The sequence below is a fragment of the Sabethes cyaneus genome, chromosome 3, assembly GCF_943734655.1.
Source record: "Sabethes cyaneus chromosome 3, idSabCyanKW18_F2, whole genome shotgun sequence".
In the NCBI taxonomy this organism is placed as follows: Eukaryota; Metazoa; Arthropoda; class Insecta; order Diptera; family Culicidae; genus Sabethes; species Sabethes cyaneus.
In genome coordinates this window covers 207,024,334-207,038,387 of record NC_071355.1, presented here as the reverse complement: position 1 = coordinate 207,038,387, position 14,054 = coordinate 207,024,334, and the positions used below count along the sequence as shown (strand labels likewise).

The following is a 14,054-nucleotide window of genomic DNA, read 5'->3' as shown; positions in this document are numbered from 1 at the left end:
AAAAGGGCCATAATATTTGACAGCGAAATAAATTAAAGTGAAACTGAAAGTATTTTATATATCAGAAAACAACGTCGTTAGCGCCAACGCTAAAACTGTCCTTCTAGAAAATTAATAACGAAATTCTTTGCATTGATCAAATAACCCAGCATAATTAGAAAGAATAATTAGTTTTAGTCATGTTTTAGGCAAAAAGAGTGATTTCATGCCTTGTTTTCGTTGGGAAAATGCGATGGAGTAGTGCGCAGATTTAGGCACAGATTTTTTATTCATGTTTCAAATTCTGCGCAGTAATGTATCCTATGAAGAAATCACGAAAAAATACGCAACTTCTCTCAAATGGCTGAGGTATAGAGGCATAGGAATTCAAGTAGAACCTTTAACTTGCATTGATTGGAATCCTGTGTTACGGCTCGGGGTCCGAACCTACGAACGCCAATTCATGGAACCATGTCTTCTGATTTTTTTTGACAGTCGAACTTCATTGAGCTGTCAGGGAGTGGGGAAGTGGTTTCTATATGAAAACACAATTGTTAATATTAGTCTAAAGTATAATGTTCAGTATAGAGAAAACCCGAATGAACTCGCCCTTCACGTTATCGACAATAAAATATTTAAAATAAGCCAATCCAAATGATAATAATGTTCCTGTGCCACCTGGACAGCACAAGAAGGCCAGATCATGGATTTAATCATGGTAATGGCTAATGTCGGATTTTTGATGTGCTTTCAGCGTATAAAGACATAAACTACATGGTATGAATGTTTATTGTTACTTTTTAGGTGCGCAGAATTAGGAACAAACATGCGTAGAATTAGGAACATGGGCAAGAGAGTGCGCAGAATTAGGCACCGTGAATAAGTTTACAAAACGAAAGATATTCTCAATTGTTGGTCGACTTTTAATTCCCATGTTTTTTACCAGATATTATAGACCGTAGCACTACATGTTGCTGCTATCAACGTTATCAATTTAACTCTAGAATACTTATAATAGCGGAGGAATCATAAAAATGTCTTAACTGCGCAGAATATGGTACGTTCACGGTAGATTGCATTTTCTGGCACGACTTGGTAAGCTTGAACAAACAGCAACGGTGCAACGACAATGGCGTCACAGTGATTCCCGATGGTTGAAAACCGGCCAATACTCTGAAGCTGGGGCCGATTGAGGAAAACTGGTCGATTGGGCAGGGAACTGTAGAAGGAGGATAGACCTGCAAGCTATAAGAAGGAGTCAATGAAATGACGAAATTTAGCTACTAAAGAAGTGCTATGCATGATGTATGAGCTCGTGCAGTTTTCAGATACTAATTCTACACCCAAAATCATACGTTTTCTCTTCGTGCTACTCACTTCTCGCTACACACCACTCACTACTCCCAACTCCCAACTAACTACTCTCTACCCATTACCACTATCCACCACCCACTACCCGCTACTCACTACCCACTACCCACTACTCACTGCTCTTCACTCACTACTCACTACTGAGTACTCACTACTCAGTACTCACTACTCAATACTCTCTGCTCAGTACTCACTACTCACTACTTACTTCTCACTAATGGTAAATGGCTGGATAATTCATACCATCGGTGCTTTGCGCGCTGGGCATAAAATAGACCCTACAGTTTCCAGCCTCTTATCTGGCAACTCCTATACCTACCACCGCGTGGTACCACGCGTGGGATACGAGCAAACTACTTGAAGATTGGGTAACCAACCCCGGTGTAAACCAAGGTAGTATATTGATAGGGTAGGAGGGCTCTTTCGCGCTACGTTGGTCCTCCGGCGATACAATGGAGTTGGTTCACGGGCCTTGCAAGAGGGTGCATCACTGAAAAAATGGAGTCATGAACGATATAAGTACTAATTTGAATCGGAACAATCGGCAAAGACCCTCGTGACGAAAAAGGGATTATCTTATCTTATCTTATCTCAAACTGACGCAGCCAATACTTGAAGGCATTCTGGAAAATGACGATTGCTTGAATCGATCAGTTTTGTGGTCAACGGCCAAGCCAACTGCGCAGCATGTACAGCAGAGAGAATTCCAAGAATCAAGAGGAAGGGAGAAACCTCCCGTACCAAACGGTTCCCTTGAAGATATTGATGAATTTACAGATTAAATTATGCAGTATGCACTCATTGCGACGAAAATGGACTAACAATTGAAAACTGTAGGTCTCTAAATTTCCTTCGAAGTACCCGTATGCCTTCTGTAGAAATGAAGAGCCGCAAATTCGATATCGTAGGGCTGCATGAGGTATGCTGGAAAGGAATAATGAAATTCCGATATGTTAGTAATCGGGTGGAGGCCGTTCGACCCCCGAATGTACAGCTTAAGAATTAAAGACCGATTCTTCAATATTAACGTAATTAACGTGCACCGCCCTCGCCGTGGGAGTACCGATGATGACAAAGACGAGTTTTACGTGCAATAGGAGCGCAAATACCGCTCAATTAGCTTCGAGGTACGAAGCCAGTCGTCGTATGTTCGAATCTCGGCTAGGCGGTGCTTACTAGATAAAGTCAGCAGGTCCATTGCACTAGCCGTAATCGTCTTATGCTCTAACAGACGGCTGCGAAGTCTGACGATAAAGAAGGGCCAAGTCTTAGAAGGACGTTTAAGCCCAAGGCTTTCCTTTTTTGGAGCGTGAATACGACCACTACCCAAGACATGAAGTCATAATTATCATCGGGGACTATAACGCTCAGGTTGGCCAGAAGGAGAAATTTAAACCGGAGATTGGATGTTTCAGCACACACTCGCAAACGAAAACGGCCTTAGATTTGTCGACTCTGCGGCATTCAAAAATATGACCATACATGGTTCCAGTATAACCTCTACCATCGGTAGACCTGGAGATTACCCAACCGGACGGAATCACAAATCGACCGCGTTTTGATAGACGGTCGGCCCTTTTCAGACATTATCGACGTCAGAACCTGTCGGAGCGTTAACATTGATTCGGATCATTACCTAGTAATTGTTAAGATACGTCAAAAACTATCAGTTGTGATCAACATACGTTACCGGAACCCACCGCGGTATAATCTAACGCGACTGCAGCAACCGGATGTCGCCGAAAGCTACACGTTATCACCAGAAGCCGCCCAGCCGGAAGATGGTAAGTTGGATAAAGCCCCTCTTGAGGGTTGCTGGAGTTCCGTTAAAACAGTCACTAACAGCGAAGCGGAGAGCCGTGTGCCATCGATTCGGCTTAACGAATAGTTTGACAAGAAGTTCCAGCAGATATTAGATAAGAAAAACGCAGCGCGGGTACTAATGCTGCATACAGCCACCCGTCAGAATGCGGAGCGATACAAACAGAAGCGGTGACAGCGAGCTTAACTGTTCCAGAAGAAGCAGTGTCATCAGGGGGAGAAGAAGTATGAGAAACTCGCGCAGCTAGACCGTATTCACGATACTCGGAGCTTTTATCAAACATTTAACGAATCTTGCAGCAAGGCCTTTATGCCGAGGAAGACCGTTATAATGGAGGAAGTGACTTCATTGGTGTAGCAAGCAACCAAGATCTGCGAAGATGTGTTGATAAGTGAAACTAAAGAAACTATCCAACGGCTGAAAATAGCCAATATATTCTAGGGAAGTCATCATCTGCAATGTAAGTCGTCAGTCAGGGAGGTCGATTTGCGGTGGACCAAATCATCTCCCTCCACCGTCGTAAAATTTCTGGCTTTGATATCTAAGTCATCTCATCACCTTGTTTCAACCCTCGTCGCGTCTCTAAGGGACTCGAATGTGTCCCCGAGTTGCGTCTGATCAGTCGCGTCAGTTTATCTGGGAAACCGTGTTCGTGTATTGTGTGCTATAGGTGGTCTCGATCGACTGTATCGCTGCTTTGAAGTCAATAAAAACGTGATGCGTGGGCACTATCTAGTTAGCTTCGAGGTACAATCCTGGTCTAACAAGCCAGTCGTCGCATGTTCGAATCTCGACTGCTAGAGGTGATGCTGCTAGAGTTTAGTAGGACCGTTGTACTAGCCCCGTAATTATCCTGTACTCTAACAATTATCAAAAAACAGATAGTTTTCGAAAAAAAAAATCATGAAGTTTGTTCTGCGAGACACTGGAATGCTTAAGTGTATGCTATTTTGTCGACCATTCCCTCTAACCGATATGAAATTAGTATCATATTGAGCAAAAAAAAATCTATTAAATTTAACTCCGAAATAACAAATATTGAGACATTTAATAATTTTTGAAAAACAAGTCCCCTAAAGCCCCCTATGTAGGTTTCACTAATTTTTCTGGACTTCATTATAACCATACGATATGTACCACTCCTCAAAAAATCGAAATCGTTCAAAAAATCTCGCTACACCTGTCCACCTTACAAGCTTTAACCGGCATACGTGTGTAGCTCCGGTTATGTACCATCCCGTCGCCGCCTTTACCTGTGCGCAGACAGGTTTCGGCTCTCCCACACCAGCACAGCATTCCATTCGGTTGTTCTCCACCGGCAATGCGATGATGTTGTCATTGGCTCTGTAGGATAGCTAAGCGAGCTAGCTAGGTTCAGAATGAACCACCATAACAACAACTAAGCTTTTTGTTGCTTTTCTCATGTGCAGGTATTTATCACATTCATTCAGATGGGTCGGCTCGACCGGATGCCCTGTAGGTTCAACCACAGGCACAGGTACAGGCCGACGACGTGGCTCAGGTGTGTGTTAGCTTTGGTCCAGCGAAGTCAGTGCGAAGTGGACTTCCATTCTGCGGGAGATTTTTATTCGCTTATGCGCGATTGGTGGCTGTGGATTAAATCAAGAAGTGAATTTGGACTGCAAATTGCAATGTTTTATCATCAGTTCAGAGAAAGCATAGACATGATTGGACGATGAGTCATTGAATGATATTCTAAAATCGAGTCAAATTTTCAAAAAGTGTGATGGAATGTGATAATTTAAAGTTAGTGGATACAGTTTAACCCTATGACGAAGTACATAGAAAACCTGTTCTTAAACGAGTTGCACCTTTAGGAGAGACTGTTCAGATCGAAGAACGTTAGATCATGCCGTGTTTCGTGATTGAAGTGAAGCGAACCGAAAGTGTCGTCATCTCCTCCAACATTGTGGATCTGTATATTTCGCATTTAAAAGTCGCAAAATGTTATCTCAAGCAACCATTCTGTGCTGTATCATGGCTGTGATAGTCGTTTTACCGATGGTCTCAATGGCCAAAGTGGTGGACGCAGCGACGTCGTCCGATTCGGAGTCCGACGAATCTTGCATCGATAACAAAGCTTGCCCGGAGGACGAATACTGCGATCTGCACAGCCTGTCATGTACCCGGTGCAGTGAGATCTGTTCCCGGCGTGAAACCCGCATTGATTGCAATAAAAAGTGCAAAGGTATTTTATAGTAATTGTGTATAGTAAACTAGTATACTATTCAATTTTCAATCCACTTTGAAAATGCTTATTAGAGAGTAACAAGAAGTAAATGTCACTTTAGCTCAAACTAGATGATCAAAACATAACAGTATCGCAACTATAACTCATTACAAATATCAAATTTTAGAATAAATGTTACAAAAACGCTGAAATGTGACATAGTTTTCACTACTGAAGTTCAAAGCCTTTCAAGAAAAACTTCAAATACTCAAGTTTATCTTATAATAACTTTGTACTGAATTGTTTTTTTTGTACAGCATTTTAATATCGTTTATCAATAATTTACTTCGTTTACTTTCGTCGCTCGTAGCTCGTAAACTGTGCTCGGATGATTGTGTTAGAAACACGTTTTAATTTTTTTACGTACGCTAGTAAGTTACGATTTGCATGTAAACATGTAATTCTTTATACATTTGTACGCACACAAATACGTGAAGATTAAATTTTATGTATGGATAAATGTAAAATTTTTGCAATCAGATTTTATAGACCTTTTCACTTATTTTTATACCAATTACCAACTCGATCTGGGGAGGAAAAAAATAATGCGTCCATCCAAGTATGCCTGACGTTCGCCGAGTAAATTCGATGCAAACAGACAGTGCTATAAAATTATAATGTTCATGTGCCAGTTTTCTCGGAAAATAAACAAAACGCCCTGAAAAAATTTGTTTTCGTTATGTAGATAATTGGTTTAAAGAAAGGTATGATTATATTTAACCTCGCGAAGGGCGAGAACATAAATTACTGTCTAGATTGTCTTTTTTTGGTCAGAGGATTTATAAGAAGTCTGTTGTTTTACTTCTTATGTTGCATATAAATACATCAGCAAGTTTTCGAGTTATTTGGAGGAAAATATTTTATATTTATTGTGTTATAAAGCTTCACTGCGTCACCATTCCCTTTAAACGCGCATTCATTTCCAGTAACACCTAGGTTATACTGCAGTTCCGTCTTTTTCTACCGTCTTACTGATATCGCTATTGAGATGCCTATCGAAGAACTGCTCCTACCTAGGTGCACCTATCGACCACCACACGCTCGTTTGTTATAAGGTTTCCCTGCAAGTCGGTAGGGATCAGGCACCGATGTGTGTCATTCACGAGATTGGTTCACCGTCTCATGGAACATTCTCTCATTGATCGCCTCTCAATCCATCACATGATCCTGCATACAACGCTCGTCGCTCCACCTCCGCTCTGGCAAAATTAGGCCAGTTACGGATCCTCCACACCTTCCGGCCTTTGCGATAGATCTCCTGCAGTCAATGCCACGAAGGCGAATATTTGGGGTTTTATGTATCCATTCTATATTCTTATTTCGTCGCCTTTATTTATGTGGAAAGTTGCTCCGAGTGGATTTTTTTTGATTTTTCGTAATAAGGTGAACTTAAGTGGGTTGCCTTACTAGGGCCATGCTACCGAGTCTCGTGATAGGGCTGCCATCTCGGCTGTAGGGCCGAAAGAACACATTTCTTAGTTTAGCCCCCGACTCCGGATCAGACGCTGTCGTTAGTCGCTCCTACCCTGAAGTACAACCGTGTACTTAGTAGAGGAATCGTCAAATATTCAGAGCTGTTTCTGACATGGAAATGAAGTTTGAACGCTAACAAGGCTAATTCTTGTTATTACACTCAGCATTCGCATGAGTGACTCCTTCCCTGTCGGTATACGACCTTTGTAACCTCCCCCGGGGTTGGTTATCCGATCTCCACTAAGATTGCTCGTATTCCGGCTGGTAACACGTGGAGATAGAGTTAAGAGTTGCTGATGAGAGGCTAAGAACGACTACTCTGGGGTCTATTTTATACCTGCAGGTACGCGATGCACCGATGTTACGCATTAAGCAACCGTACTCCAACCGAGGCTACGGTTTAATATATTTCAATTATTAATTTTTTTTTATTGTGCCCCAACTGTTAATTTATAATGCATGCAGTCCGAAATACATAATGTAATGACAAATTTTTAGTTTAGAATAAACTAACACATCCATGCAAAACTGTCATTTAAATTCATGTTATCGAGCAATTCACGCAATGAACAATCAAGCTTCTTTGCTCTTATGAAGTTCATTTAGCTTGCATTTTTTAACGCTGGTTAGAATCGCACTTGAAAAACAGGAAGCTACAAAATCCGATCATTGCCGTTTGATATTTCGTGAATTAGACTGGGGTACCCCAAGGTAGCAACCTTGACCCGTTGTTATTTTCGCTATTTTATAATGACGTGACAGCTCTAGTTAACGGTAGATGTAAACTATTATATGCAGAAGACCTAAAAATATTCGTCGTTGTAGATTTTTTCTATTGGTACCGAAAAAATCAGAGGAGTTGTGTACAAGACACGACCGCATATATAGGTGACGCAGGACTCCGTAAGTCTCTTTCTAGTGATAGTAGCATGTATTCATGCATGTAATCATTCGATTCTTTCTGTATGCTTGCTATATGCAGAATATATACATGCTACATGCGTTGTATATAACATTTATCAGAGCAGTAACATTGTATACGTTCAATCCAAAAAAGATTCCAGAGTTATTTCTATGTGCTTTAGGACATAATTTAACAACATCAAAAACACAAACCATTGCGTTCCTGCTACCTTACAGAAATTAAAAATTGTTTTTATTACCCATGGTTATCCACGTTGAAGGGATTTTACCAATTTAATCCTATTGTATCAACAGCACATCTTTCAGAATTTGCGATCTGTTGGGACAATGAACTTGTGTCGTTTTTTCTGGAACACTTCCCTAACACAGACATCAAATTGGACTAGGTTTAATCGCGTTCGTAAGAAATCTGTTAACACGAGGGGGTTTTGTCACTCTTTCTGGCGTACTTCCCAAGCAAGGACATCAAAATAGTCTAGGTTTAATCGCGGTGTTGAGAAATCTTGTTGAAATGAGGAAACTTTGTCGCTTGTTTTGGCTTACTTCCCAAGCACAGATATCAAATTGGTATAGGTTTAGATCATCCTAAAGAATCTTCCAACCAATCACGAAGCGAGAATTCTGGTAAAACATAGGTTCATCATTTTTAATTTTTCAATAGTTCAACATCAGGAATCCATACTTTTCTTCATTTGGGCCAATTCTTAGAAGATTTTCCAATCGATTGGTGTAAGAATATTGAAAATCGATCGGAAACCGCTGAGCTATTAGCGCTTAAAACCTTTCATTTTTCGTGACGCTCGTATTTTTTGATTTTTTGGAATGACACCCTATCTCAAAACTTGCCGTAAGACGTAGTCCTACGTTAAAATAGAGTGACACATTGACGCATTGACAGCATTCATAATTGGCTCGTGATTTCGTTGTATCGTAAACAGTGTCGCGAAGTTTTTGAATTTGATTATCGTATTAATGATCTGATACTTGAACGTGCGGAGCGCATCGAATATATTGGAATTTTGATCGACACAAGGTTAACTTTTCGGAGCCAGCTCTAAGCAGTCACCGACAAAGCAAATATACAATTGGGATTCAAGTTGAAAATTGCCAAAGAATTCGACGACCTACACTGCCTTCCTTCATTATACTGTGCACATGTCTGATCTCACCGCTAGTGCGCCCAAACCATGAGATGAGACGTGACAACTTTCTTCTTTGTTTTCTTTTCACCTATTTTTTGGTACTTTTCACCAAAAGTTATGAATATGTTGTTCTTGCTGAAATTGCTGAGTGCCCTTCTTGTGTTTTTCATGCGGCCAATCAGCGGCTGGTCTGAAAATCTGCTACGAGTGGTCACGTATTGTCTCATTCCAGACCTAAGCAGAAGGTGGGCCACCGACTTTTCAAAAGCATTTTCTTTTTCTATTTTATTGCATTTTAAAATAGAATTGTAACTGGACTTACAGTGGACCTGAAATTAGACTTAAAATTAGACATGACAGTGGATTTAAATTGAACTAGGAATCGCACTTGATATAAGACTTGAAATCGGTGTTGCAATTAGAATTGAATTATACTTGAAATTGGACACAAAACCGAATTTTAATTGGACTCAAAATTAGAGATGAAATTGGAATTACAGAGTGAGTAGTACTAATTGTCAGTACTACATTCAGTGATCACTGAAGTAAGACACTTGCGTAAGTTTTAATTTTGAGTGTATTGAGTGTAAAGTATATCCATGACATTTGTCTTAAATTAGTCCAATACAAATGTGTCTCCCTTTGCTTTAATTACCAGTCGTAATCGTTGTTGAACAGCGCTACAGCTATCACACACGATTTTCTGGAGCATATCATCCCAAATCTTCTCCAAACATTACTTAGAAGTTGAGAGGATTCAAATCAGGCAACAAGGCAGGCCAGTCTTTCGAAGAAATAAATTCCGGGAAATTGTTCTCATACCAAGCCTGTGTTGCTTTCGCCTGGTGAGACGGTGTAGAATCTTGTTGCAAACAGTATGGTGCATTCTTGGTTCATCAAAACATTGTCAATGGAATATTTAGGGTTGATTTTGACACCAGGTTCAACATCCCCATACCATCATCCTGGAAAGGAAACATTCTGGAACCTTCGAACAGTCAATTTTTTGCCAAATCAAAATATCAAAAAAATGTGCTGTATATGTCTAATCATTTTATTGATTGTGGTGATCCTGTAGCAGGAACATTTTTTCGTCCGAAGACAGAATTTCACAATCACCGTGCCGCTTGAGCCGCTGGCGACATCAGCAAACCCAGGCAAATTGGCATCCCTGATTTTAAGAATTAAATTTGACGGAAAGTACGGTCTTAACGGAAAATAATCGCTAGCGGGTGTTGAAAATGAATAGTTCTATGAAAATGAAATTTGTTTCTTAAAATTGCACCTATCTTTCGGATCTTGCAAACGGATAGGCTACCCTTTTGACGATTAAATAGGCTCCTGATTTTGTATCCACCAGGCCCGTATGCATTGTGATTATTTTTTCGACACTTGCAACCTTCTGTTTTTCAGTAAAACTGTGCGCCCGTTGTATTTTGTATGGAATCAATCGAAAATCATCTTTCAAAATATGTTTAATGGTTGACCGCGAAATTCCCAGTTCTTTGGCTTACGTCCAGACTGATGTGGTTTCCGCCGAATTCCGAATTCGCTCTCTTACTCGTATGGTGGTTTCTGATGTCCTTGCAGTGCGTTTGCGGCCAGGTTTGGGGAGTATTTTCCAAGAACCGGTTCCCTTGTACCGCTTTATAGTACGAAAGATGAATCTTTCATTTTTTCCGAACGGCTTCAGCTTCACTAAAATATTACACAGTTGATAATTTTACAAAACAAACTTAGCACAAGTTCCCTTTGGGGCCATCCGGATACCACGTGGACAGAACAATACCTATTTTCAACCCCCTCGTCCCCCTCCATGGACATGCGTGGACATTGGCTCAACCCCTACCTTTTTGTCCACATGGACATTTTTTTCTTACGTATAATTTAAGAAAACAGAAATGCATGGTGCTAAATTTAATGTTCAACTTGATTTATGCAGTATTTATCAGAAAGTTACGCTTCAGTCTAAAGGCCGACACAATGCATACGGGTTTTGAGGCGCTGCGGAATTTTAAGTTTTTCCATGCATTTTCTGTCAAATTTCCGCAGCGTTAAAATCCGTATGCAAGGTGTTAGAACCTTGATTCTTCTGTTCATAGTAATCTTATCTACAGCGAATTGTTATCGACTGCAAGGAAGTACTTTTCAGCTTAACTTTCGCTTGACGATTCTTCTACGTCAAGAGTATTCCTGTCTATCCAGAGCACCTCAACCTGGCCGTCTATTTCAACACAACACAGGACCTTTCCGATGTGATGTGGTTCGTAAAATTTTCTGAACGCGAATCCTTCCGTAATGCTCGTGTTTAGGTCAACATATGCCTCATCAGAAGATAAAACATTATTTGAGCTTAAAAACATTCACTAAGCAATGGTGCTAATATGTATAATCAATTCAATATTTCTGTTTGGAATTTCTGTTTTTGGTATGAAAAAAAACTTATCCACGTGGACATTTACCATACCTCCTCCCCCGCTTCCGTGGACAAGCGTAGACATTTCCATACCCCCCCTAAACTGTCCACATGATATATGGATGGCCCCTTTTTGCATCCTTGATTTGCCCGACTCTTAAACGAATGAAAATTTAAAACAAACTTACAAGCTGTGTTGACGTTTGAACACAATCTAAACGAAAAATATGCAGTCACATTTGTGATTAGCCCATTTTTAATTAAACGCATCCTAAAACACTGACAGTTATTACTCACACTATGCATGTACCATCGATTTTCAGTAGTGGTCCAACACTCACATTTATTATTTTTCAGTCAATTATCTCGAAATTTACCTTATTCTTAGAATTTCGCAACGAGGTATTTAGGCTTTCAAAATTCCTTTTGAAGCAGAAGTTATGGCTAACTGCCAAAAGATGGCCCAACCACGACGACATGACCTCAAGCTTAAAGCTTAAAGCTCAAGCTTAACCCATTATGTCCTATTACTGCTGAATTTCAATAGTTAGCATTGTTAATATATCACTACAAGAGAGATAAGACATCAATCTGATGTGTGTGAGATAATCTGTCAGTTTTTGTCATTTAATCTGTATTTTCAATAGTACAATGCTGTGATATACAGGTATACCTCGATAGTACGTACCCTCGTTAGAACGTACCCTCTATAGTACGTACCCTCCATAATACGTACATTTTGCCTCGATAGTACGTATCCTCGATTGTACGTACATTTTGCCTCGAAAAAATACCCGCTATATTAAATCAATACCACTAAAATATATATTTATTCAATAGTGTATGCAAATTTGCAAATTTCATGCAATATTAAGCATAATACAACAATGTTTCAAAGCCTAAGATTGTGTGTCGATAGTACGTACATTTCGGTAATACGTACGCTAAACGAAGCAAAGGTGTACGTACTATCGAGGTATACCTGTATGTCGGAAAAAAGTAGAAAAAATGGCGAAAAAACCTATCCCAAATGATGAATTTCCCGACACATTCGAGCCATACTATAATGGATAACACAGGTTCACTTCATTGGTTCCAAATCTAGGTATATCCGGATTATAGTCGGTTAATGAGGCAAAACTGGATAGGCCATTCTACGATTACTTAATTTTTTAAGCCAAAAAATGCTTCTGAGAAATCTGGCGGTGTACAGATTTCGTTTAAGTCTGGGCACGCCGGAATCGTTGCTAAGATTTTGAATTCTATGCGGCAAAGACAAGAATAATCAAAAGAGTTATTTTTGGGTATTTTAGTGCAAGCTCAAATATGAGTATTGGAGATATGTTTCAACCTAATTCTACTGCAATTTTGTAAGCAGTAGAAAATAACAGAAGGAGAATTGAAGGAAAAAGATTTTTTTTTTCTTTTATTATCTAATATAACTGATAAATACAGAATGAAAAAATGAGTCTCACATCCGACGTAAACTGAAATCCGATATATTTTCCCATTAAATAAAATGTAAATAGCCTAAACCGTGTTTATAGAAATATTTTTACCTCAAACCAAACATAATAAATAAGCCAAACCATACCAATAACACGTAATTTTATGGTTTGCGATTTTTCATTTATATGCCTGTCAGGAGACGTAAAATTACAGGATTTTTTCGAAGTGTGAAGATGTATTGCAACACTAATGGTGAACATTTTATTTCAGATTATCTCATCCTGCAGAGGATTGCCACCTTGGAGAACAACCTGTACACCACCATCGTCATCTTTGCCATCATCCTGCTGATGCTCGCGATTCTGGTGGCCGTAATCATTGTCCGATGGTGTCGAAGACATGGTCACCTATCGTGTGCGATCGTGAAGCGTTTGATTGGATCGGACGAGAAGAGCAATCCGCCGGTGATGGAGTATACGCACGAAAATCCGCACACCAAAAGCCCCAAGCTGAGTGCTCGTAATTCCACCAACAACAACAGTCCACTTCCGGCACCACCTTCGGTGGCCACCGTTGGCCCACCGAGCATCTACTCCGAAGGGTCAGCTTCCATGCAGACGGTCACAACGCCGGTTAGTCGCGGCTATCCGGCGGAATACTGGCGGGACAATCATGCGTACGATAACGGAGGACTGGCGATCACTCCAACGGAGAATACCTACGAGTACGTGAAAAGCAGCTGCTAGATCGGTGGATAATAAGAAAAGTTAAAACAAAAGTTAAGTCAGCACAAAGTTAATAGCATACCGGACTCGGACTATCGAAGTTTAAAAAAAATTAATTCAAACACGTTCCTTACGCATAAAGTATTTATTTCACTCAGTGCAAAATTTCAGCAGGCACAACTGGAGAAAACATTTCGCATTCATTGATTCGGCTGTACATTCGTCTTTTTCATTATCATTCTAATTAAATCAGTATTAGCTTGTTTAATTTTTCTAGCTCTGTTTTTGGCAACAATTGCATGGCAATACGATATTTTATTTTCTTTGTAAATATCAAACAAGAGACAATGCTGAAAGTTTTCTGAGAAGCAGCAAGTAATCCACTGTAAGTACCTACTCATAAATGAGAGAATCGTAACTCGTAGTTTATCCTAGTAATTTAGATTGCATTAAGTAATTAAGACAAATAAATCATACTATTCTGTACAAATCAGTTCGAATT

The 14,054-nt window shown here is 39.9% G+C and overlaps 1 protein-coding gene across 1 annotated transcript; it reads left to right on the top strand.

Annotated features, from left to right (window-relative positions):
- The first annotated feature begins 4,692 nt into the window (after positions 1 to 4,692).
- Positions 4,693 to 14,033, top strand: LOC128742993 (protein grindelwald). The gene is made up of 2 exons (XM_053839494.1): positions 4,693 to 5,381; positions 13,098 to 14,033. The coding sequence occupies exons 1-2, from the start codon at positions 5,138 to 5,140 to the stop codon at positions 13,571 to 13,573; spliced, it is 720 nt and encodes a 239-aa protein (XP_053695469.1). The 5' UTR covers positions 4,693 to 5,137; the 3' UTR covers positions 13,574 to 14,033.
- Positions 14,034 to 14,054: the final 21 nt, after the last annotated feature.